Source organism: Lissotriton helveticus, chromosome 2_1 (assembly GCF_964261635.1).
Source record: "Lissotriton helveticus chromosome 2_1, aLisHel1.1, whole genome shotgun sequence".
In the NCBI taxonomy this organism is placed as follows: domain Eukaryota; kingdom Metazoa; phylum Chordata; class Amphibia; order Caudata; family Salamandridae; genus Lissotriton; species Lissotriton helveticus.
The window spans coordinates 2,067,549,644-2,067,576,642 of record NC_136059.1 but is presented as its reverse complement, the minus strand read 5'-3'; the positions used below and the strand labels follow the sequence as shown (position 1 = coordinate 2,067,576,642).

The window sequence follows — 26,999 nt, the reverse complement described above, 5'->3', positions numbered from 1 at the left end:
TTATATGTTCTCCACAATATACCTGTGCCAGATCAACAGGCTTGTTGCAAGGCTCAACAAGATCCTGAATGTCATGATCATGTATTCTCCATGAGTCCCTGAGATGTAAGTGGAACGCCTTGATGCCATGATTTCTGTTTGCATACAGAGAGTAACAATAGAAGAGAGGGGGTGTCCGCCCCTATTGGTTTATGTTTGGGTACCCTTTGAGAGGACCTCCCAGTCTTTTGAAGGAGAAATGGGAGCAAGCTCCCAAGAAACCCCCTCAAGATGTTGTGAATTATATGTTAGCCCTCAGAGACAAGATGGGGAGCTACATGAATGAGGCCACTAAAGTTTTAGAGGCCAGCGAAGAAAAGATTAGGCAATGGTATAACAATGCTTGTGGTGAAAGATGGTGGAGAAGAGGAAGAAAGCGAACCCCTCATCAATCTCCTGGCATGCAAGTAGCAAGATGTCCCAGTGGAGGGATGAGTCCTTTGCCCTATTCTGGTGGACCAGTAACAGAGGAAATGTTGCCAATTGCTTGGATATTTTGCCTCCCTGTTTTCACTGATATCAGGGAACACAAACTGGTGTACCCATAATATAGACACACTGGAGAGTATGCCAGTTAAGAATACAAACTACAGGCAGTGAGAGCTAGCATAAAAAATAAGGTGTCTAAAATGCTGAGTCTCGGGGTGAGTTAGTCCTCCAGGAGTCCCAGGCCCCGTAAATTGGTCTTGGTACCAAATGCTAACCATGCCAATGCTGATTGTCTTTCCGAGGTATTCAACCTTAGCGATAACAAGTCCCACAAGTTTTGGTAGTTCTTGGCACTTTCTGTTGGATGAGATGAGGGTGATCCCTTTTAGAAAATGACCATCTTCTGCATGAGGTTCTCCTAAATATTTGCCCTATCTGCTTTTCTGGTGTTAGAACTTTACCCCTGCTAACCATGGAGGATGTGTGAGCGGCATGAGTGTGGTTGGTGTTTAGAGCTATTTCTTCTTAGAAATTAAAAAAATCGGTATGCAGACAGAATATCGAGTGAAAAATATATTGAGTTGCACAAATATGGAGTAAAAAATATTGTGGTTCAGAAATATCAACAGCAAGAATATGGTGTTCAAAAATATCGACTAAAGGTAAGTAAGTAACATCGATGTAAACAAAATCTAAATGTTTAATACAGTTAACAAAAATATGGTTGATGAAAATATCGTTTTTTTAAATTAATGTTATGTATTTTAGTATATATTTTATATGTATGGGATGTATGTTTTTTTGTATAACAATTTGTAGTTATTAATTTTATTTTATTTGAATTTTGTGTTTTTAGTTCTGTAGTGGTTTGTGTGTTTATAGGGGAATAGGGTACGAAGTAATTAAATTACATTTTAATAAATGATTCTTTTTTATTTATTCATATTTTTAATTGAGATTTTATAGTTTAAAATGTGTAAAGTAATTTAATATTAATTAAATAATAATTGGTTGTTAATTAATTGTAATGAATTAATTGGTAATTAATTATGGTAATTGTGTAATTAATTTTAGGTGTGTGTTGTGATGTTTATAGGTGAAAAGGGTGGGAAGTATTTTTTTTAATTTACAAATTAATAATTGGTTGTTAATTAAAATTAATTACCTAATTGGTAATTATATTATGGTATTTTTGTAATTATGTTTAGGTGTGTGTTTTGGGGTTTATAGGGGAAAATTGGTGTTAAGTAGTTTATTTATTATAATTTTTTTCTTTATTGATATTAATTAAATTAATTAAAAATGTATTGGTAATTGTGTAATTAAGTTTAGGTGTTTGTTGTGGTGTTATTAGGAGTTAGTAGTGGTAAGTAATTTGTGTTTCATTAATTAGTAAATAGATGTTAATGTAATTATTTGATATTTATTTTGGGTAATTGTTTATTTGTGTGTGTTGTTTTTACTTTTAGGGGGTAAAGGGTGGGCATGAAATACATTTTAATTACTTTATTATTAGTTGTTAATAGTAATAGTTTTTAATTTAAAAATAAGTTTTAATTGTTTTTTATTATTTTGCAGTTTAATTTAGGTGTATGTTGTGGATATTATACTGTGTTTAGTTAATTAATGTTTATTATTTATTATTTATTTTATTAATAATGTTTCTTAATTGATTATTAATAATGTTAATTATGGAAGTACATTTATTTAAAATGTTAAAGTGTTTTGTTTTTGGTGTGGTGTTATAGGGTAGGTAATAAAAATGACATTTATGTATTAATTGTTTTTTTTGTTTGTAAATGTTTCCTAGTTTAAATATTTTTCTTTTAAATTTAATTTAGTAATTTATTTTATTTTTGTTATATGTAATTAATAATTAAATCCAATATTAGTGTAGTAAATGCACACTCAGAATCCAGGTAAAGTTTCAGTAGCTGCAAGCAAGAAACCGCTACTGAAACTTTACCTGGATTCCGAGTGTGCATTTACTACACAAATATTGGATTTATTTATTGCTGGTTTCCGGGTATAATCAGCGCTATGCACCACCTGGCTATGGGCTCGGTCTTCACATGACCCGACGCTTTGGATGGAATGTAATTAATAATATGATATGTTTTCTTTTTATATATTTAATATATTTGATTTTCATTTCTTAAAATATTGTTCATTTATTTTTATTAATTTTTCTATTTTTTAATGAAAATGTTTTTACTGTTTGATTGTGAACAGTATTTTTTGTCTCTCCACTATTCAATACATTCCCTAATGTTGCACTGACTGGAATGGGAATAGTACATTTTACCTCTCCACTATCCAGCACGTTCCCTACTGTTGCACTCACTGGAGTGGGAATAGTAATATTTATCCCTTCGCTATCCAAAACTTTCCCTTCCCTTTCACTTTCCCTTCCCTTTCACTTTCCCTTCTGTTGTACTCAGTGGAGTTGGAATAATAATTTTAAGCCCTTCGCTATCCAACACTTTCTGTACTGTTGCACTCACTGGAGTTGCAATAAAAATGTGTACCTGTCCGCTATCCAACTCTTTTCCTACTGTTGCACTCCTTGGAGTGGGAATAGTAATTTTAACCTCTTTGCTATCCAACACTTTCCCTACTGTTGAACGCACTGTAGTGAGAATAAACATTTTTACCCATCCGCTATCCAAAGCTTATCCTACTGTTGCATTTTGGGGAGTCGGAATAGTAATTTTGACCACTCCGCTATCCAACACTTTATCTACTGTTTTACGCTTTTGAATGAGAATAGTAATATTTGCCCCTCCTCTATCCAACACTTTCCCTACTGCTGCTCTAACTGGAGTGGGAATAATACATTTTACCCCTTCACTATCCAACACTGTCCCTACTGTTGCATTCACTGGAGTTGGAATAGTAATTTTTACCCTTCTGCTATCCAACACTTTGCCTACTGTTGCACTCTCTTGAGTGGGAATAGTAATGTGTACTCTTCACTATCCAGCAACTTCCCTACTTTTGCACTAACTGGAGTTGGGATAGTAATTTTTACCCCTCCACTATCCAACACTTTCCTTACTGTTGCACCCACTGGTGTGTGAATAGTAATTGATACCCCTCCGCAAAGGCATTAATCAGTAACCAGACATACGCTCTTGCGAGTGGAAGGGCCCAAGATACAAATCATTTCTGTCACAAGCTTTATAAAGTTCTAACGAAAACTTATTAAACTTAGCGAATTTGTGACGTTTTGTGCTTTCGATAAAAAATCATGTCAATTTATAAGGCAAAAACAGCAAAAGGAAACTTAGTAGACGCATGCCATTTCACGTAAAAAAATCTATGGAAAAGTATGCAGGAAAAAGCGTGTGTTTTCAGCTGTAGTTAGGTCTGCTGCCAGAGAAATTTATGTTGCTATGCATTTGAAGTTATCTCGCAGTGCTGAAAGTTCTTAGCAAAGATCAACTTTACGGGAAATTTTACAAACGTGATTAAGTACGAAAATTATTATTTCACAAAGCTTCCTTGGCGTAAAAAAATATTTGCACCCCCCATACATTTCCCAAGTGCACCTTATTTATTCTCGTGATTAGAAGAGCAGGCGTGAAGTTCTGATGTATTCGGGTTTTAACTATTTCATTTTGAGTAGTGTAGCCTGATCTATGACTTTCATGCAGTCTCTGCTGGACATTTTCATTTTACATTGCCACGTACTCATGTATAAAAGTGAGGATTAGATTTGTCATTTCACAGTCAGTCAAGAAACTTACAGTCTAATACCTTAAATATTCTGTCTCCAATCTAGGCTAAGAAGGGCTTACTGCTTACTCTTAAAGAGATTAATTGACACAACAATTCTACATAAGCTTCATCTTGAGTACCAGACACAAATTACTGTAATATTGCCCGGTTTGTGAACATTTTAGAAATAAAACGCATACTGATTTTTTTTTTTACTTGGACAATGTTTAATATTTTGTCCATGAAAGATATCCATGCGCCTGTCCCAGAAATAAAAAAAAAAAGAAAACCATCAAGACAAATACAATAAGGAAAATTCCTATGTGTTATTTTATATGAAGTGGTTTACAAAAGTAATGCGAAATGGTCCTTTCATAAACACTCAGATACACTCACAGGTCTTCATCCTAATATGCTCTGGTGACAGCTGAAATGTACTTCTCAGCATGGGCCTTCATTGAAGAAGTTGACGTTAGCAACAGTAAACTCTGACGCCACGGTCAGTGTGAGGTCAGTTAAACATTTGCATATTTCGGGAATTCTTTAAGTATGAGACACTAAAAGCAAGATAAGGCTTAATGTGATATTAAAACAATGTGCCAGATGCAAGAGATTTATGGGTAAGTATTTATTCGTTTATAGTGTGAAAAAGCGACAGCATTTTTGTATGCTGCAGGAAGTCACAACACTTCTTAATCAAATGTCTCTTGAAAAGATAATAGATATTAAATGGTTTAAGAAATGTTGATCCCTTGGTCATTGCACTGGAACTAGAAACGAGGGAGTCAGAATTATGAGACAATCATAGAATTGGTAATATAACGTTTTTCTAATCTCATATTTCTTTGGAGAAAATCCTGAATCCATCACTGTCGTATGGAACACAAAAACACTTTATTTACGAAGTTTTAAAGTTTAAGGGGCATATGTATGAACAAGCCCTTTTGCCATTCATTATTAGCGATTTTTATCGAATTGCTATTAAGGAATCAGAAAATGCTATGTATGTAGGAATCGCAATATTAATTGTGATTCCTTAATATTCCTTAATGGTGAATCACGATTCGCAATTAGGAATACCTTCCCATTCATTCCTATGGGCGTAGAGGGCCCATGTGAATGAATGGGAAGACATTTTCAATTTGTGATTCGCAATTAGAGAATCGCAAATTGAGAATGCAATTTCAAGGTTGCAAAGGTGTCATAAGGACACCCTGATGCACCCCTGAAATGAACATGTGTGCACATGTGGCGCACAGACATGCCCTAAGGGCATGTATGTGTGCCACATGGCACTTTGAAAAAAGCAAAAAAGTGATTTTTCAAAGAATTCGCAAATTACCACCAACTGTCAGTTGGTGGCAATTTGCGATTTCGTATTCCAAATTCGCACAACTTAGGTGCTTTCTACAATTCCTTAAATGCAATCGTAAAATAGAGAATCACACATTTTGCGATTCTCTAATTTGCAATGCCCTTTTGGGATGATACATCCCAAATGGCCTTTTCCCGTTCGCAAACGGGCCAATTCTGAGAATCGGCCTGTTTGTGAATGGGAAAAGGGCTTGAAACATATGCCCCTTGTCTTTTTTTGGAGTAGTAATTTAAATGTCATATTAGTGCGTGTTGTGGCTACAACAACGACCCATGTAAGCAGGCCTTCACCAAGCTCCTACGCAAGGTTGCTTCCTATGAGCCCACACCTCTTCAAATGCAAAGTTTAATTTTATATATAAGCACTGGACCAGATGAAGGTGGAGACCACAGTGATTGCCGTTTGGCACCAAAAATCTAAGGATTTTGCCTTTATATGACTTCTGAAGGAGTGCTCCCCTTCCCTCTGCCAACTCTTATGTTGGTCAGTTTATATTATCCTATGGAAGAGGTAGGCCCCACTCTAGTGAAAAACAAACTTGGGAACTTTTCACTACCAAGACATGTAAAACTTAAAAACATGTCCTACCTAATGGGCTCTTTAGGGCTGTTATTCCTGACAATCTTAAGGTGGTCTTCTCCTCACTTTTTGCCTTCCTCCTCCATTTTTTATGATCTAGTTTTTGCTGACATTAGGCTCTTGTGCACTTTACCACCGCTAGCCAGTGCTAAAGTGCTTGTGCTGTCTCCTCTAAACATGGCATTTTTGGGTTAACCATTATTAGCACATTTAATTTACTGATAAGTCGCTTGTATTATGGTACTACTTGTACAAAGGGCTGTAAATTAAATGTGACTAGTGGGCCTGCAGCACTGATTCTGCCACTAGCATAAATAGCCCTTTAAACTTGCCTCAGGCCTGCTGTTGCAGAGTCTGTGTGTACAGTTTAAAAACTGTCATTTCAACATGGCAAAATTAACCTTTTGCCAAGCAGAAGCCTTCCTTTTAAATGCCTATAACTCACTCCTCGAGTAGACACTGGACAGCCCAGAGAGCAGGATGCATTGTATTTAAAAAGTAGGAAATATACTTTTAAGTTTTACATGTGTTGGTAGTGAAAAACTCTTAAATCCGATTTTCACTTCTGCAAGTCCTACCTCTCCCGAAGGACAACATTAGACAGGTATTATAATATTTTATAAGTACAATTTTCAAATGGGAATAGATTACTGGTTCATGTTTGGTGTCTCTGGAGTCACAATTTAAAATCCAAACGTGTAGTGAATTTGTATGTTAAATTGCGGGTCTGAAAATGCCACTTTTAGAAAGTTGTCATTTACGTGCCTTAGCCATTTGGTGCCTGCAGCCTGTCTCTGGTCACATGATTGGGTGTAATTGTCAGCTGGACTTTGCATATTCCTCCTAGACAGCCACACAGAATGGGAGCTTAGTTGTGACTGGATGGGTCATCACTGACAGGATGGAAGGGAGGAGCTGGGCACAGCCTCACTTACACCTGAATAGGCTGTGTCCTCTCTCCACACAAAGGGCTGCATACCCCTTAGAGTTAGTCTGGAGCCCGAGCAGGGAAGGCAGGACATCAATGCACTTTAAAGGCCTCAAGAAGTTTCTCCCCCACTTCAAAGGCACAACTGGGGTTAAATGCTGGACCCCAGACCCTGACATGGATTGTGGTTGCTGCTTGACCAGTACTCACACACCAGTCAACCAGCCACCAGTCAACTCATTTTCTTACAAGGGCCTACCTTAGGAGTGATTTATATGTATTAAAAAAGGAGGTTTGTGCTTGGCAAAAGGTTTATTTAGCCAAGTGTAATTAGCAGTTTGCAACTGCACACTAGATTGAATGTGAGACCTGAGACACTTTTTAAAGTGATACTTAAATGAGTGGCACAATAAGTGCTGCAGGCCTACGAGTAGCATTTAATTTGCAGCCCCTGGGTACTTGTTGTACCAGTTTACTAGGGACTTAGAAGTAAATTAAATGTGCAAATCAGGTGTTAGGCCATCGTACCATGTTTTAGGGAGTGAGCACAAGCATATTAGCACTGGGCAGTGCACAGATTCCTAATGCCATACAAATGAATTCAGAAAATAGGAGGGATGAAAGCTACATTTTGGGGGTGACCCTGCAGAGAGGGCCAAGTCCGACAACATCCACTGTGCTTCTCTTTGTCAACCCATTTTCAGAATTTGTGATCATGATTGTTGTTGGGTCTTGGCTAAAGTTCCTTAAACTATTTGCTTTCGCCCTAGACCTGTTTTCTGACATGGTGTTGCCAACTTAGATGCGTGGGACACTTTGCCACTGCTAATCAGTGTCAAAGTGCAAGTGCTCCTTCTATAAAGTATAATGGTAATTGGTTGTCCATTATTGGAATGTTTTGCCTTACTTGCAAAATCACTAGTAAAGTGCACTATGTGGGCCAGGGCTGGTAATGCAAATGCTACTAGTGGGCCTGCAGCACTCATGGTGCCACCCACACAAGTAGCCTTAAAAAGGGATCTCATGCCTGCCATTGCAGTGCCTGCACACAGTTTGTTAAACTTTCATGTTGTTCTGACAAGCACTCACTTGCCAGACCTTACCCTCCATTTTCTCTGCAAATCAGACACCCCTAAGGTAGGTCCATGGTACCCCCTGGGCAGGGTGCAGTGCATGTGAAAGGTAGGACATGTACCAAGGTGTGTACCATGTCCTGACAGTGAAATAATCTCTATCTAGTTTTTCACTGTTGAAAGACCATCTTACCAATAAGATAGAATGGGGAGGCTGTGCAATATGTTTTCAAGCCTATCTTCCCAAATGCTTAAGATGGAGAGGTGAAGATTAGTGTGCCTGAACTCACAATGTAATAACACATCTGTTTATGAAGGTGTTTTTTGCATTGTGTGTTTAGAAGCCACTCTTTAAGAAGTGTCTGGGTTTTTGTGCTCTAACATTTCTGTGTGTCTCTACCTGGTTGTGGATTGACTGTCTGGATTTGCAAGTGATAGGATATGGGGAATGTCTTGACCCAGGGAAGGAGGTGAGACAGCAACAGGCTGACCTCAATCTGGAATGTAGGGGGAGGAGTAGCCCCTAGAGGTGAAGAAGCCTGGGTTGTTGCTATAAAACAATTGTCCCATCTCCTGTTGAGTGATTGAGAATCCAGACCCCCACTAATCAAAGGAAGAAGGTGTCACCGGCAGGGAGGCACCCAGAACTGGTTTGAACAGAGGTCAGTGCCCCCCTGAACACAAAAAAATCACCTGCTGTATGAACGGTTGAGAACAGACAATGCAGCATTAACAGCAATCACCAGAAAAGTGCTAAACAAATTGTTTTAGTAAATAGAACGGGCTGACTACCCAGCCGAAACACAAGACTACCAAATGACGTCACGAACATGGAGTTTGTAGTTTCATGCTTAAACAATGGCATCTGTAGTTCTCCGAGTGTAAGGTCATAACCTAAACCTCTCGGCTGAAAACGAACACAACCCGCTATATGGACGGTTGAGAGGAGACAATACAGTATTATCAGCAATCGCCAGGGAAGTGCTAAGCAATTCATATTAGTAAATACAACAGGCAGGCAACCCTGCCGACACACATGACTACCAAATTACGTCATAAACATGGCGTTGGTAGTTCTATGCTTGAACTGCCCATGTTAAATTCAAAACATAAACACTGCCTGCATGGACAACTCGCCTTTATGGTGTCTATAGTCCAAAAAATCCACCAATCTGTAAATACTCATTATGATGTGCTCGCTCACACTCTACTAGTTAGCACTCCCATGCACTAGTTAGTAACCCTATATGTACCTCGTAGCAATAGTGGTGTGATCTTAACTATGTGACCCAAATCAATCGTATCCCTCTAGTATAGACGATCTAATGCAGTCAACGTATGTATATTGATAAAGACCCACTCTAAAGGCTGTCTTAGATTACCGGACTAGAGTAGAATTATGTCATGGTCAAATTAGTGTGTTCCGAAGGTAACCGATATATATTCCCATTGTGGATAAAGAAGTATACTCCCTTATCCTTGTCCTAATGAGATATCCATTATTTATTAGTCTTTAAAAGGTGATACTACTACAGGTGTAATGTATTTAGAATATGTATTCCTCGTGCCCATATAGAGGTAATGACCTGCAAGTCCCGAGCAATTAGGAAAATACAGTTGGAAAAATACAATTAGAAAGATATAGTAAAGGGGACCTGTATTCTGCATTCAAAACATAATTACTCTAATCTTCAAGGTCAGAGGAAGACATATTGAACCATAATGGTTATCTGACCGTAGTGACTCAGTTGTGAGGCATCGGGTAAACCTGCTAATCTTATTTTCGTATATCCAAATGACTGTACTATCCCTTGATGGATATGCAATCAACCTGATAGATTGGTTCACGGTATGTCATCATTCAGCCCCAAGGTGTCCGAGCTGAACTTGAAAATCCATTTCTGCTCCTTCAAGAATAAGTATCTCGACACATCGCTGATGTGTGAAGGAATTACAGGTTTCTCCAAAACAGTCCATTGGAAATCTTTTTCACCACGATTATTTTCAACAGAGTGTTTGGTCAGTCCAGTGATAGTTTTTTTACAACGGAAAGAACTCATGCTCGAGCACTTTGCGGGTCGTCATCCCTACATATTTAGTTGCGCAAGGGTAGGTCAGGAGGTAGATGAGATTAGAACTATTACAGTTTGAAAAAATACTTTTGGACCCACAGCCGGTCAGTCCCAATGTCCACTGATGTAGAATGTCTCGTTTGTGGGCATATTGAGCAATTCCCACAGGGATGGTGGCCTACTGCAGCAGGGAGGTTCCATAAGGTCCCAATCATTCTTTTGGGCACTTCCTTAGGACGCGTGTGGACCATTCGATCTCATATACTGTTCGCTCTTTTAAAAGCAAACAACGGTTGGGCAATTTTGTCCCTACTCTGATTCAATAGGCGCCAATGTCTCCGCACTATCTTCTGAAAATGGTTGGCCTTGGTGGAAAATGTACTCACAAAAGTCAACCTCTCCGTAGGAGGTTTCGGCACAGGGGGTTCCAATAATGCCTCACAATGGTTATTTTTAGCTCTCTTCAGTGATCGTTTGATCAGAGGTGCCGGATAATGTCTCTCTGCAAGCTGTCTGGATAGGTCCCTTGCATGATGCCTGAAGGTGTTATCGGTTGAGAAATTTCTTCGCAACCGAAGAAATTGGCCATAGGCAGATTGTCCCTAAGGGCCTTGGGATGTTGACTCTCATATAATAATAGAGAATTTCTTGCCATTGGTTTGCGAAAGAGTTCACTCTGTAGGCCTGAAGGTGTAGCGTATATGGATAAATCCAAAAATGCTATCCTCTCTTTGCTCATCTCCACAGTGAACCTAAGATATTGGAAACTATATATCTCCAAATATCGGGTATGAGCATGGGCAGCGTTTTTCCGCCGAGTCTAGTGAATCTTTACGCCCACCGGTTTGAGCAGCAACATATACTGACAACGGATAACCCACATTTTACGTCCATCCGCTGGTGGAAACGGTACATCGATGATGTGCTGGTTAGTTGGCGGGGCAGCCATGAGTCTATCCTGGCTTTCCATACGTGGTTGAATGCTCAGAACCAATATCTTAAGTTCACTGTGGAGATGAGCAAAGAGAGGCTAGCATTTCTGGATTTATTGATGACATACCATGGACCAATCTATCAGGTTGATTGCATATCCATCAAGGGACAATACAGTTATTTGAATATCCAAAAAAAGATTGGCAGGTTTACACAATGCCTCACAACTGAGTCAGTACGGTCAGGTAACCATTATGGTCCAGTATGTTTGCCTCTGACCTTGAAGATTAGAGTAATTATGTATTGAATGCCGAATACAGGTCCCCTTTACTGTATCTTTCTAATTGTATTTTTCAAAGGTATTTTCCTAATAGCTCTGGACTTGCAGGTCATTACCTCTATATGGGCACGAGGAATACATATTCTAAATACATTACACCTGTAGTAGTATCACCTTTTAAAGACTAACAAATAATGGATATCTCATTAGGACAAGGATAAGGGAGTATACTTCTTTATCCACAATGGGAATATAAATCGGTTGCCTTCAGGACACACTAATTTGACCATGACATAATTCTACTCTAGTCCGATAAACTGAGACAGCCTTTAGGTTTAAAGTATTTTATTCATGACAACATGTAAGGACAAACAAACATTTCAAGAGAAAGTAGCAGGGCGGAAAAGCAAGTGTCCAAAAGTACCGCTAATGAATAGCCATCCGTTAACTCCTCCTGCGCTATGATAGAAGGCTCTAGTCGCCTCAACATGTTATGACAGCCTTTAGAGTGGGTCTTTATCAATATACATACGTTGACTGCATTAGATCGTCTATACTAGAGGGATATGATCGATTTGGGTCACATAGTTAAGATCACACCACTATTGCTACAAGGTACATATAGGGTTACTAACTAGCGTGTGGGAGTGCTAACTAGTGGAGTGTGAGCGAGCACATCATAATGAGTATTTACAGATTGGTGTTTTTTTGGACTATAGACACCATAAAGGTGAGTTGTCCATGCAGGCAGTGTTTATGTTTCGAATTTAACATGGGCCGTTCAAGCATAGAACTACGAACGCCATGTTTATGACGTCATTTGGTAGTCATGTGTGTCGGCAGGGTAGCCTGCCCGTTGTATTTACTAATATGAATTGCTTAGCACTTCCCTGGCGATTGCTGATAATACTGTAGTGTCTCCTCTCAACCGTCCATATAGCGGGTTGTGTTAGTTTTCAGCCGAGAGGTTTCAGTTATGACCTTACACTCGGAGAACTACAGACGGCATTGTTTAAGCATGAAACTACAAACGCCATGTTTGTGACGTCATTTGGTAGTCTTGTGTGTCGGCAGGGTAGTCAGCCCGTTCTATTTACTAAAACAATTTGTTTAGCACTTTCCTGGTGATTTCTGTTAATGCTGCATTGTCTGTTCTCAACGGTCCATACAGCGGGTGTAGCTTGTTTTCAGCCGAGAGGTCTTAGTTATGACCTTAGACACTGAGAACTACAGACACCATTGTTCTGATGTCATATTGTAATTGTGTGCGGCGGTTTGTGATGCTCCGTTGCAATCTAAACACAGATATTTATATTCGGTTCTGTTGAAAACACATGTAAATCGACTATATGCATCATTAGACACGTGTTTACCTGTTTGTTTTGATGAGGTTCCGGAGTAGGCGGGACACAAGTTTTCCTTCTATCCTACTTATAGGAGCCTCAAGTCCATGTCGGTGCCTCCCGCTAGACTCAGAGAAGTCTTGAGTTACCGACGGAGAGGTAGGCTTCTAGACAATGTATGCAGAACGGTAGATTTTGGGCTGTGTTGATGAGAGGTGTGGGGATATGTGGATAGCACCACGTTCTTTATTTATATTTGTCCATTTAAATGCATTCTGATAGTGTGTTAAGTTGCCTTACAACTATAGCGTCCAAATTCACAGGCATGAGCTAGGGTAACCTCAGAGGTTGTGTTTTAAAAACTTTTCCTAAGAAGTCATTTTTTGAGACCCAGTTGTGTTCAGTTTACATACTCTGGACAGTGGAGAGTTTCAGTTGTTTTGGATGGTGTTTGAATCACCGGGAGGTTTCCTGGATAATTCACCTTCTATGCAGTCAGAATTCATGAATAGAGACTTGTATTAACGATTTCATGTTGGCATTGATCACTCTTCAATTCCATGGTTCTACACCTCTATTATATCTCACTGTCCATAGAGCGGGGCCTCAACATCCAGAGCATGGTCCAGGTGAGGTGAGGTCCAGTCCCCGGTCAAGCTGGATGTCATTTGCATCCCTTGATGTGGAGGATCAGGTTTTATTCATTCACTTTATCACAGCAAGTACTTGACTTTACTGATGTGTTTATTTTCATGTTAATCTCACTAATTCATGCAGTAGCAATATTGAGAGCAGAGGCCCTGAAGAAAGCCTAGGGACACCTAGCCCGCTTGGCTGAAACATGTTGGCCCTTTTATGGCAGTTATTTGTTTAAGCTGCGGTTTGCACTGTACGTTTTTTAATTAGGGGGTGTGTCCGCATTTCTAATAAAAATACCCTTTATTGGGACACATCATCTTATTTTAATTCACCACTCAATTTTTCTTGCACTGCTTCCTCTCTTTTCTCAGTGGGCATTTACAAGTACTGCTCATTATACTCTTCCTTAGTGATTTTGGGCGGGATCCAGCCTCGTACATAACGGCGTGGTGCCCTCTATGGTCAAGAGGTTCACCATCCCTTGAACTGGCTGACCAAATGTTAATATTGATCACCTTGAAGAGTTGATGGTTATCTAGATTCTACCTATTAGCTTATCCCCACCACATTATTACTGAGAGTATTTTGTGCCTTGCGTGTTGTTCCTTATATTTAGCTGTTTTGTAGTATACTTGAAACACTCTACCATTATCAGAAGTGTTGTGTCTTTTCCTCATATTAGGCATTCAGACCCCCGGTTTGTTGTGTTGTTTGTAATGTTTGTAAACATTTTTGGCAGAATTGCAATCTTCTTTTTACCAAGGGGTGTTTGATCTTGTAGAAATTGTGAATATTAGAAAGTTGCAAGCATTGCATTAGCGATTCTAAAGAGCGGAAATGGTAAGAAAGGTTTGCAAAGAGAGGCACTGCTATTCTCATTTTATATTTGCGGCATTTGCTTTTTTCTTATATACTGTTATCTGTGAGCTTTGTTACTATCGCATAAGTTCTGTACAGTACATGTATATATTGAGGTATTAAAATGTGAAGTCTTTACAAAAACCTGCAACTCTGACTGGGCTTTCAAACCTTTATTGCAATTTTGATAATGGTGTTCTAGTCTAACTAGTCTCAGCTCTGCACACCTCTTTGAGCTAAACCTTGAATGTTCATGCACATCAACTTGGGGAGTCATGGGAGTTTGAAAGACCAACTTCCCATTGCAGACTAGGGGGCATATTTATGAGTCCGTTGTGCTGCCCAGGGCATCACTTTTTGGGACGCTATGGTGGCTCAAACCTTGCAATCATATCTCTGAAGCCACACAAAGTCACTTTGTGTGGCTTTGAATGGCCTCACAGATATGGAGTAAGGCAAGGTAGTGCAAATGCCGGCGTTGCCTTACTTTGCACCGGGGAGTCATTCCATGGGCATTGCGGTGGGTGTTCCCAAGCAGCACATATGGATTTTGAAACTTCCCCAGCTTTGCAAAACCATGTAAACCTGGAGATGCGTCAAAACATTGTGAGTTGTAACAAGGAGATGTAACTTTATTTCTCCTCATTTTTACCTCTTTCCATGAGTGCTGCAAATGCAGCACACATAGAAAGAGGGAAGAGCCTCTCAGGATTGTTCTTAAACAGGAAGATGCCCCATTCTGCACAAAAACAATCCTGACGACAACGCAGGCACCCTTTCACAGTGGTGCAAGAGTGCCTGCCTTGGCGCTAGGCTGCAAAAACTGCACCAGCTCAGGGGGAAAGGACAGGAATGCACCATTTTGGATAAATACATAAATTCCTGCCCTTTCACTTTGAATTAGGGCAGCGCAGCAAGGTGACTTGCTGCGCTGCCCTACGCCAAATCTCCATAAATGAGGGCCCAAGTCACTAGGACCCTAGTTAGTTGCAAGCACCAGTTCTGCCTCCTTTGTTAGTGCATTGTTGTTCCTATGACTGCAAAAAATAGAAAAACTGTCAGACAGTGTAATGTATGTCATCTTTGGCTCCTCAAACATGGTGCAATGTTGCCCTTTGCTGCTAAAGTGAATGTAAAGATATGTGTTTGAGGGTGCTATTCTCGGGGTTTGTGTCTCTCCTGTCCACCCATATATCTCTCAACACAGTGGTTTAGTAATTCACAGTACTCTAGTTTCTCTCACTCAGTCAGTTGCACAAATGTGATTGCGAGATAGTATCCACAGGACAGATGCATTACTGGCAACCCTTCTGCTAAACCAGCAGATACAAAAAGGTCAAGGCCGACGATGCTTTGGAGTACAAATCATAACACAACCACGCTGAGCGCTGCTTATACATGTTATGTATTCTAATCATCAGTGCTTTAGGTGAGAATGTATTAGATTTCTGTTCATTAAGACGCCTCGTTGAATTACTTCTGGAAAGCAGGCATTTGAAATTTTTTTTTTTCTTCATATTTTCCTATTTCAGTGCAAGCTCGAGTATCAAGCGTGTGTCTCGGGAAAACAAATCACGGTGAATTGTGAAGGACGATGCCCTTGCCCTTCAGGCAAGTCTTCGAGTACAGTCAAAAGTTCAAAAAGAGGTAAGTCATGTTGCTGTAATTGTAATTTGACTTCAGCAATCTAGAAAATAAAATGCCATAAAAAGTGAACAATTTTCCATTTGATTAAATGGAGCGTTAAAAAAAAGATTCATTTGGAACCTATTAAAAAGGATGTATCGATTGTTGCTTTAGATTCTAGATGAGCCCTAATGTTTTCAAACTAAACACAAGAACTAATGTTGGAAGATTGGGCAGTCAGTGAGTAAGAACTGACTAAGAGCCTCACCAGTAATTCGTCCGACAGAAAGAATGAACTGTAGTGAGTGATTTGCAGCGCCTCACAGGTTTATCAATAGTCTGAATAGTATTACGCACTGAGACAGAATCTATAAAAATATGACCTTGCTTATGCAAAATGTGTGTAGCATTCAATCAAAAGTTGTAACATTGTATTGCGAATGGATGGAGATATTGAGCAATGTCCTGTGTGGGTTATGTACCAAAAATCGTTTGAGGCCGGTTACATGCCAGGGTTGTAAATATCAATATGTGTAATAACTGGAAGGGTGCTGTTGCACCATTGGTAGTAAATAGTTACAGGTTCGTTTCTAAATCCGTTTCTGTGACAAGTCTCAAGCCCACTCTCTGAAATGGCTTTCCCACATTTATTTTTAGAATAGTATTTTTTATGACCATTGTATGGAATTACGTAATTGCATTGCACATAATTATAATTGTATTTCACATATTAAAATGTTTGGCTTAGGGGTTTGAAATGATGTGCCAAGACACACGTGGTTTTCAGTTAATGGGCAATTCCAAAATAAAGACACCAGGCTCTAAAGTCGGCAGCTGAGGCACGAGCCCTCATCTTTCTTTTTTTGCATTTTGACAATGAGGCAAGGGCAGTGTCATGGTTTTGTTCTCTCAACAGTATTTCAGTGAAATAGCTGCTTCTCCTCCATCCTTTTCAGGAAGCAGAAACAGAAGGCACCCACGATTCCAGACTCCCCCAGCCAATCACAATGCTGCTGATAGCAGCGTCACAACAGGTCTGCGCAGTGTGGTTTGGTGCTCAGATGGGGCATGTTCTCCACCCAGGCTGTGCAACCCGGTGGAGAACATGCCAAGTGTGCATGAGGGTTTGGCTGGCCCAAGACGGGTGGCCAAAATGTCATGCACATTTAGAAAGTGCTCATCACTCCTCCTCCTTGGGCAGTCCAGCCTGCCCCGCCCTTACAGATGAGTACTGACAAATAAAATGATAATAACATGCTGTTATTATCATTTTCTTTTTTCTGTGTGGTGACCCTCCTCCACCTTAGAGGATGAGCTGCCCCTGGAGTCAAGGAGTATATTTATGGCTGCAGTGTCTGATGTGGGATATTTCTTAGTTGCAGAGCAGATGGATGACTGATTTATCTATTGGAGCTGTGAGCTTGCTGTCTGAAGTTCAAGGGGAAACGTGCTGATCTCCAAGCAACATTATACCATTGACCCAATTTGAACAGAGGGCAAATGGATAGGAGGGAAGGAGCTGCTTAGTGATCCATTTTTTGCCACTATGCTCAGCAGCTGCACTCCGAAACCCCATAATCACTTTTTTTTGTAACCCAAGTTTGGGACAGATTTACAAATGCTTTCTGCCATGTTTGCATTAAAATGTTTGAAAGTATTGAATTCTGATTTACTTTCCAGGTCCAACTTGCTTTGCACTGGAAAGTAGACCTCAAGTAACCCAAAGTAGCTACATTGCCCCAAGGGGGTGTATCATGGGTGGTACATGGGTGTTCCCATGCATTCTCCTATGTTGTGTTGCCACAAAGCCCTATTTACCCAAAAAGGGAGACAGGGCATTATGCCAAAATGTACAACTCCTCAAAGTAAACATAAAAGTCATAATGTTGGAGAAAAATGTCTTTTCTGCAAAAATTTGCAAGTTTGCATGTGTGATGTACTGTACATCATGCCTACAAACTTTGAAAATAGAATTTTGAACCTGAACAGGAACGTTCTTGTTTTCTGTCCTGCATTGCATGAACACTTAGTACATTTGTCTCTATGTCCTTTGCTTCTGTAAGTCCACAGTTGCCACAGGTAGCCTTCCTTGTCTCCATCAATACCACGTGCCACTTAGAACCCCCTCTGTGCAAAGTTTATTGATGAAGGATACTGAGAATGAGCAGGCTATGAGGGGAAACATCCTTTACAACGCAACTTTTACCACGCAGTGCTTTTACATCACAACTTTTACAACGCAAACCATTACAACGCATTGCGCTGGGGGGGGGCGCTCTAGGATAGGGAATAGATTTAATTTACTATCCAACACCTTCCCTACTATCCACGGGGACTGGAGTTGGAATAGTAAATTAAACTATTCACTACCCAGCACCCCAAAGCGCTATGTGTTGTAACAGCATGCGCTGTAAAAACTGCGATGTAAAAGCATGCGATGTAAAAGCATGCGTTGTAATGTCATACATCCGGCTATCAAAGATACAGTAGCGGCTTGTAGTTCGAGTGTTGCGAGACGGTGAGGCGAAGCATGGGAGGAGCAGGGTGGGGGATAGTAAACTCCGGCATACGGCCAACCGGAGGTAAGTACATAAACAAATTAATAAAAACTAATTAAATTGCATGCGCTGCAATGCAAATGGTGTTGCAGCGTGCGCAATGTAATTAGTTTTATTTATTAGTTTATGTACTTACCTCCAGACGGCAGTATTCCCAACTTTACTAGCTCTACCCTGACCCTCCCCCAACCCACACCACCGCCCTGCAACACTCCCACTACAAGCCGCTATTGCACAGATATTACCTCTTTTGGACTAGACTGACTGGGCAACAAATTCCCACCGAATATTACAAACACAAGACATATTTTTCAGGGGATTCATTGCTTGTTCGTACCTGATGACATTGACATGCATCCAACGTTTCCAAAACATCTGTACTCTGTTAGAAACAAGGAGAGACAAAAATATCAAAGAACAGTCACAGGTTACAGAGGAGTGAACAACAACAACCCATAGTGCTGTGGTTCCAGAGTCTTCTCTGCTAGGAATAGATAACATTCAGCCATATTCATCATTGTCCCGTTTTGCGAGTCCTTAATAGCAATTATTAAGGAATCGCTATTAAGGACTTGCAAAACGGGATTCATGTAGAAATTGCATAAAGAATTGCGATTCCTACATCTTCCTTATTTGCGATTAGCAAATTGCTAATCGCAAATAAGGATGCGATTTCAAGGGTGCCAGGGGTGTCCAAAGGACACCCTGTAGCACCCCTGAAATGTAAATGTAGCCTGATGTTGCGCACACACATGTCCAAAGGACATGTGTGTGTGTAACATACCACTTAGAAAAATGTACTAAAGTTCATTTTTCTGAGTTTTTGCTATTTACCACGAAGTCAGACAGCTAGATTCATCATTGTTAAATCGGCTCGCAAAGGGCCAGATTCTGAGAATCTGGCCCTTTGCGAGTGCAATTTTTGCATTTGGGATTCATCATCCCAAATGCAAAAAACACTAATAGCAAAATCGCATATTTGCGAGGAATTGCATTTAAGGAATCTCTATTTGAGATTCCTTAAATGCAATTCATTAACCATTTTTTATTAGCAAATTCGCTATTTCTGGCCGCTATTTACCACGAAGTCCGACTTCGTGGTAAATAGCGAAAAACTCAGAAAAATGCACTTTAGTGCATTTTTCTAAGTGGTATGTTACACACACACATGTCCTTTGGACATGTGTGTGTGCAACATCAGGCTACATTTACATTTCAGGGGTGCTACAGGGTGTCCTTTGGACACCCCTGGCACCCTTGAAATCGCATCCTTATTTGCGATTAGCAATTTGCTAATCACAAAAAAGGAAGATGTAGGAATCGCAACTCTTTATGCAATTTCTACATGAATCCCGTTTTGCAAGTCCTTAATAGCGATTCCTTAATAATCGCTATTAAGGACTCGCAAAACGGGACAATGATGAATCTGGCTGAGACTTCGTGGTAAATAGCGGCCAGAAATAGCGAATTCGTAAATTAAAAATGGTTAATGAATTGCATTTAAGGAATCTGAAATAGAGATTCCTTAAATGCAATTCCGCGCAAATATGCGATTTTGCTATTAGCGGTTTTTGCATTTGGGATGATGAATCCCAAATGCAAAAATTGCACTCGCAAAGTGCCAGATTCTCAGAATCTGGCCCTTTGCGAGCCGATTTAACAATGATGAATCTAGCTGATTGTTCTTCGTTCCAGTGCATCTTAGATGCAATCTCTCAAACATGTCTTACATTTTCTTAAATTGGTCCCTGTTTTCTTTACTCTATCCATGTTAGTGTAATCTGCAAAAAAGCATACATCTACAACTTTTCAGAATGTGACCGATAAAGGCACTGAAAATTATTGACCATATTTTAGATTCTTTAAAGTCTCCATTTCTCACTGCTTTCCATACAGTAACTTATGTAACCGCACATGTTGTCTCCTCTTCACTTCTCTTTTTTTTTAACGCAAAAGTGGTCTAAGTTGCTTGATCTCCTTTGCTATAGAAATTAGTCAAGAATCTTGATGGAATTCTCTCTGAACCTGTCAGGAGTGTAATGTCACGCATGTGGCTTCAGTAATCTTTGAAAGGACTGCATGGAATTGAGAGATAATCTGGAGTGTGGAAAACTAAATGCATTCTTGGCAACAGCCGCGGCCGGCAGTGGGAGTACCTGCAGGGCGGTGACGTGGGGAGGGGGAGGGACTGGGTGGGGGGTAGTAATCTATGGATTACGGAGTTTTACAGGTAAGTAAACATTTAAATAAATAAAATGAATTTCGTTGAAGGGACTGCATCCCTAAATACGATGTAGTGTGCGCAACAAAATTTGTTTTATTTATTTAAATGTTTACTTACCTGTAAAACGCCGTAATCCACACATTACTACCCCCCCACCCTGCCCCTCCCCTCCCCACGCCACCGCCCTGCAGGTACTCCCACTGTCGACCGTGGCTGCTTGGCAATTGAGCGTGGGGCTCGAGTCAGATCTGCTATGTCAGTGGTGGTTTTTATCACTGTCCTGATTTCAATAAGAAGTTGTAATCTGTTTATTGTTTGGATCTGGAACTATATATACATATAAATATATACTAGTTTGCCAAAAAGTAATACATCTGCATACATATAAGCATTCCTTGAATGGCTGCATATTTTGTAATTTTAGAATTTTTGGAATTCACAAACATTGGCAGGAATAGGTTTGGAAAGCTGTGCCAGTGTCAGGTTTTCAGCCATACTACTGGCAATCAAACACCCAAAAGGTGATTGAACAAATGTTTAGAAATAGTCTAATCACTATCAATCGATAATGGCCACTAAAACATGGGAGCTATCTTCCATGGTGTGGTGGCCATTTTTCTTTTCATTTTATTTCTTGCTGTCCACCTCACCAGCAGGATATCCCTGGTGGTAATGGACAGTTAATAAAAAGGCCATACGAATTTCCACTCTAAATAGCAGTAGTTAGATGGCTCACCTCTAACGGGATCTAATCCTTAGGGGCATCATAGAAGCTTTACATCAACAGTCCCCACTCCTTTGGTGTAAAACCTATGGTCCGCTGACACAAAATCAGATGAACAGACCTTAAGTTTGGCCGTCAAAGTACTCTGCTGCGATGGCCTACTTCATCCACCAAAATCTAAATCAGCCCCAGAGGCCCACCTAATAGAGGTCAGCACTCACCTTACTCCTAATGAGAACAGTCCATCCCAAATCTTGACAATCTCACCCTTTCACCCTGCGACTCACTCCATTTTTTAGTTGAGATATTTTTTACCCCCCCCTGCACTATGGTGCGAGGGTACCTGTGTTGGCACTAGGCTGCTAAGTGTAGCGCCAGCGCAGGCAAAACGCAGGGCTTGTAAATATGGTGCAGCCCTGCACTTCTCCAGTGGCGGAGTGAGGCACTAAGCCAGGAAGGCTATCGTCTCAGTCCGCCACTTCCCTTGTAAATATTACACCTGATATTATGCTGTATTGCCAGGGAAAACAAAGTGCAAGCCAGAGGTAGCAACTGCTGCCAATGGCCACAGGTGCTTGATGCAAATGTAGCACGGCTTCAAAATGAAATTTCTTCTCGGTTGCTGTTGTTCTTCTTAGAGCTCGACTCAACTAACTAGTTAACTTTGCATGAAAATGAATTGGGTCTGATGAAGCACTGCTGAACTAGCATAGCTTTGTCCGTCATTGTCTTTCTTTTAATTTTACTGAACTCAGTGATGGAGCATGAATGCTGTTATCGTTTGCATTAAAAATTGTTTCCCAAGTCTGTTTCCTATCATTCCTTTAAATATCTTATAGACATCGAAGCTAACACATTGTTCTAATTACTCATTCAGTTTAAAGTGTGTACAAGGAGATATCACCAGTCAGTGAAATTTATTTTTCTTGTGAGCTTTTACAATCCTGCTGTACTTGTATCAGTGAGTAGGGTTCCCTTGTTCTTTCCTTTCGTACTTGTATTACAGTCCTGAAGAAAAATATATATCCTACTCTCCTCCATCTGAGAGTAATTGTACAATTCAAAGTTGCCTACCCAGGCCAAATATTTCAGCTGAAAACCCTTGTGAAAAGCAGACGTGTCCTACGTCCCATATTTGCCATTGGAAGGCACCATGAAATGTATAAAATGTATTTCTCCAGAAGCACCTTATTTTACAGTATGGCCTATATTATTTCAAGTGTAATAATAATACTCCCTTTCTGTTTTCAGGTGTTCCCTTTTCCTTAGTAATCATCATAATAACAAAAAAATTAATTTAGTGAGCACAAACAAAAGCAGCCCAAGCAAGAATATGTTGACAAAAACCTATTTTTAAGTACGGTATTTCATATAAGGGAAAATATATACTTAATGTGTTTTCAAAGTTTTTGACATGCTCTGACAATAAACGTCATGCATCCATATCGTATAGCAATTTATTATGTCATGAGTTGAAAATGAAATTTGTTTCCATTGCACAATTCAATAAAAGCACGGAATTCAAATAAATTCAAATAATAGATGGGATAAAGTATTCCATGCCATACATTTTAGGGATATCGCAGGTACTAAAGAGTTCAATTACCATACAGAGGAACAAGGAAGAAGGCCGAGAATCTTTATAGATCCATAGAACTTCGAGGTGAATTGCAGCAAAGGGCATTTTAATACTGTTAATACATAACAATACCAGTATCATTTCCCAAAAAGATTAAATAAATGGCCCCTTGCTTCTTCATGAAAAAATGTGTTTAGAGATTAAACACTCCAATACAGAACTGTTGCAAATGTGTAGAACAAATGTAGTTAGAGATCACACACTTCAAAAAGAACTGTTAATTAGTGACAAAATCATATGCTATGTAGCGAAATGTTAAGTCCCATTCAAAGTCAACTCTAGTTCATGATGTGTGGTACCACGCAGAGAAATTCCTGCTTTTGTGTAATTAACTATATCTGTGCAAAATATGATCCTGCTGCTGTCATCATGCCTCTCTGCTAATGACTTTTAATCTCTGAAATAAGAGCAAGTTCTCTTTTTCTTGTTGTAATAGCACTTGCAAGTTTGCCCTTTGAGATGCCCATCAAACCGGCTGCTGGTTCTAGCAACTGGCAGTGTGACATCACAACTTTAATTACTGTGATTGGTGATGTCAAATTAAACTGTGAGAAGACAATGAGAGACAGGATTTGAAACAGGTATTACAGGCTTCCATGCATTATTTATGCATAACAAGTAAGATGAAGTCGATAATTCAAAGGTGACTGTACACTGAAGGGTCAGTTCTGTGAGTTTGGTGGGCTCTATAAGCCTAATTTTTAAGTATAGAAAAAGCATGCTCAAATGTTGCTTGATTTTCATAATAAAAAAATGTTTCAGTGACTAAATATTCTGCTACAATTGTTAGTGCTGTAGTTTGTAAGTACTTTTAAAAATCAGACAATCTTGCTTTCTTTACTAGATCGTTTTTATCTGTATGAATGAGATAATAATTAGTGATTTATCTTCAAAATTTGAATCCTGATCATGTAATTCCGTTTTCTCACCAAAAGATACTACTTATTGTAGAAAAATGCCTCTTTTTAGACAGTCACCCCCATTTTTTTGGACTGATACTATTGAGTTTTCGACTCTGTGCACATGACATTTCTAACCAGGCACCAGCGCTCTGATCCCTAAACCATGTCGAAATTTGTTAACTTATTTATTTTACTTAGAAGTCCCTGGTGTAAAAAAATGTGAGGCCCATTTCTAATAGTTCATGCTACACACCATAGCAAGGCAAGCTGTTATGTTGCATTGCATGGACTGGAGAGAGCCAAACAGCTCCATATTTACCACGAAACTGTGATGTTACTTCTATGCACTGGCATACTTGTGCTGCATAGCGCTAATGATGGCACTTTTGTACCATGATTCAAAGGTGCCTGCATAAGGGGCAGTATTGCTTTTGTGCAGGAAGGTATACCTTCTTACACAAAAACAGACTTTTCAGTCATATTCCTCTTTCCATGTGTGCTGCAGGTTGCACACATGGAAAAAGGAAGCAAAAAACAGAAAAGAAGATAATTTTCCTCGTTATGCCTGTATTGGGTAGGCACACTATTTTGACTGACACCCAGGCTCGCAAGTGTTTGTATATGTGGGTTTGCATCAAAATTCATGGGTCGATGCACGTTAATGAAGCAAACACAAGAAGAGCATGTTAATGCCCATGCCCCACCCATGTAATGCTTACCCAACACAAAAGCAGTGCTATGGGCTGCAGCACTTTATATTTACTACACAATGCAAAGCCACTTCAATCAATTTTCCATGGGTTAGTAAATGCCAAAATGAGATTTGCGCTGGGGCTGCACCACAAAAGTGTCACAACCCTAAAGCAAAATCAAATCTAGGCCAGGGTTATTAGTTGTGCAGGATGTGAATACTCCACAAGAAATAGGTCCACAATTGTGTACTTACTGGCAACCAAGATCCCGATTGTAGTACTTTATTCTCTCAGGGTAGTGAAGCAGAGCAGTCCAGCGTCTACTGAGAGGAAGTTATGTGGCTAGCAACCTAATTAACTGGAATGCAACAACAACAGTCAATAAACTACTGCCCAGTCTGTGTGTTTCCTTTGAAATAGGAAAAGTGCATTCATTACACACATACTATTTAATACTTCACATTAAATGACAAATATACATATCATATAGATGAAAATAACTTAGGTGACATTCTCAAATCACATTTGATTCCTATTGGGTCATGAACTTCATAATCACAGCGCAACTCATCTTTAACAGATGCAACATTACCATATAATGGGTTGTCATTTTAAATGAAGTAGGCTCATTGGCTTTACCAATGGGTTCTCCTTATCAACATATCAAACAAGCCTATTAGTTTTGTGGGGAGGTCCCCACATTAGTAAAATAGTAAGTACATGATATGATTCACCTTTAAAACAAATAAGAACTCACAATCACATTTAAATGTAATAATTATCATTAATAAAAACATAATGCTTCTTAATCATTGTAATGCATGTTAATAATCCTGACCAATAAAATTACTCAAATAAAGCACAGGAAATCAAAATGTTGTGTGGCACTCATCAAACCACATAAAATGCAGCCATAGGGCCAATGACTAGACAGCCCTACACTCCTGAAATCAAGAGCAAATGTTTCAGCTCTGGGAATGCTTGCAATATTGATCTCAAAGATGATTTCAATAACCCCCAAAACTGAAAGCCATCCCCTAATTACTCTGAGAGGGCTACTGCACCTTCTGCAGCCCCCACCCCCACTTCACCAGATTATTTGAAATGTTCTTGGCCCTTCTTAGGGCACAAAAAGCCAGTAAAAAAAGTCTAAAAAGCTCTCCCAGGGCATTATATGATGATATTGAAGGAAGTGAATATTTAATTGTGAATATTTAGGAAATGCCTGAAAATCTAATTCTTGGTCTCTTTGTAATACATATTAAAAGCTCAACTCACTGGTCAAGTCAGATTTGTAATAAATAACTAGAAAGTTACATTTTTCCTGCTTAACCCCCTAGCTGTGGCCGGAATTCCGCACCTGTGCTGGACATTCTGATCGTGGGCATGGTCATGACGGCTCCCAGCCATCATCAGCGCTCGCCCACCGTAACTCATGACGGCCGGGAGCCGTCATCAGCACCGAACGGGGTAAAGTATCTGGGAGTAGATTTGCATTTGCCTCCAGCTGCAGTCCACTGAGTGCTCAAACCCTTAATGAGGTGTGAAAAATGCCCCCAGTTTTAAACCCCCATCACCCCAACTAATAATCCACGTTCTTATACTTATTATCACAAGATATTGGTTAAATATATATGAACCATTTTTCATATTACAGACTTTATAAATATCAAGATATTACTGAGACAGTGCACATTTCTAGAAAAGTGTAATAGAATACATTTTACGGAAGAACTAATTGCTACGTGGGATAAATGATAGAGCTTCGTGTGAACAAAGAAAATGTGTATAACTACCCTGTGATAGATTATTGCATAGAAACCATCTCTAATTATATTTCGGAACTTCTACAATTTCACAGCAGCAATGAACTATCTTTATGCATGAGGATCGTTTGTGTTCAATCGCATGTAAAAAAAGAACATTTAAACAAATTCTATTCTGATAGACTGTCAGGGCAAACCAGGTACGTGCCCTTTTGGGAAGAGTGGTACACAATTGAATGTCATTTCTTTATGAGGCCAGGAGGCTAGCTGACATGGGCAATGTAAAAGTGAGTGCACTGTAATTTCTATTCATGCAGCTTTCATTTTATATTAGAAGGTCATATCTCATACACTGCATAAAGCCCAAAAATGTTTTGTCACATTCCTTGTGATTCAGAGAAGCATTGTCGAAATTGAAGAACATTTTTACAAGCACAGAAACAATCATGTTAGACATGTGTGTGCATATCATCATGCTCCTACATTTATTAAAGTGAATGATGGGAATAAAGGGCTAAGCGAGGTTTTGATTGAACATGATAATACAGATAAGAAAAGAAGAAAAAGAAGAAATAAAAAATATCGAAGAGCATTTGTATT

General features: G+C 39.5%; 1 protein-coding gene across 1 annotated transcript in view; it reads left to right on the top strand.

Moving 5' to 3' along the window:
- SPOCK3 (SPARC (osteonectin), cwcv and kazal like domains proteoglycan 3) overlaps positions 1 to 26,999 on the top strand; it is a 1,126,347-nt gene that overhangs the window by 829,711 nt on the left and 269,637 nt on the right. The window contains exon 5 of the mRNA XM_078677026.1: positions 15,801 to 15,915. Coding sequence (XP_078533152.1) covers positions 15,801 to 15,915 — 115 coding nt within the window. The remainder of the gene's footprint in view (positions 1 to 15,800; positions 15,916 to 26,999) is intronic.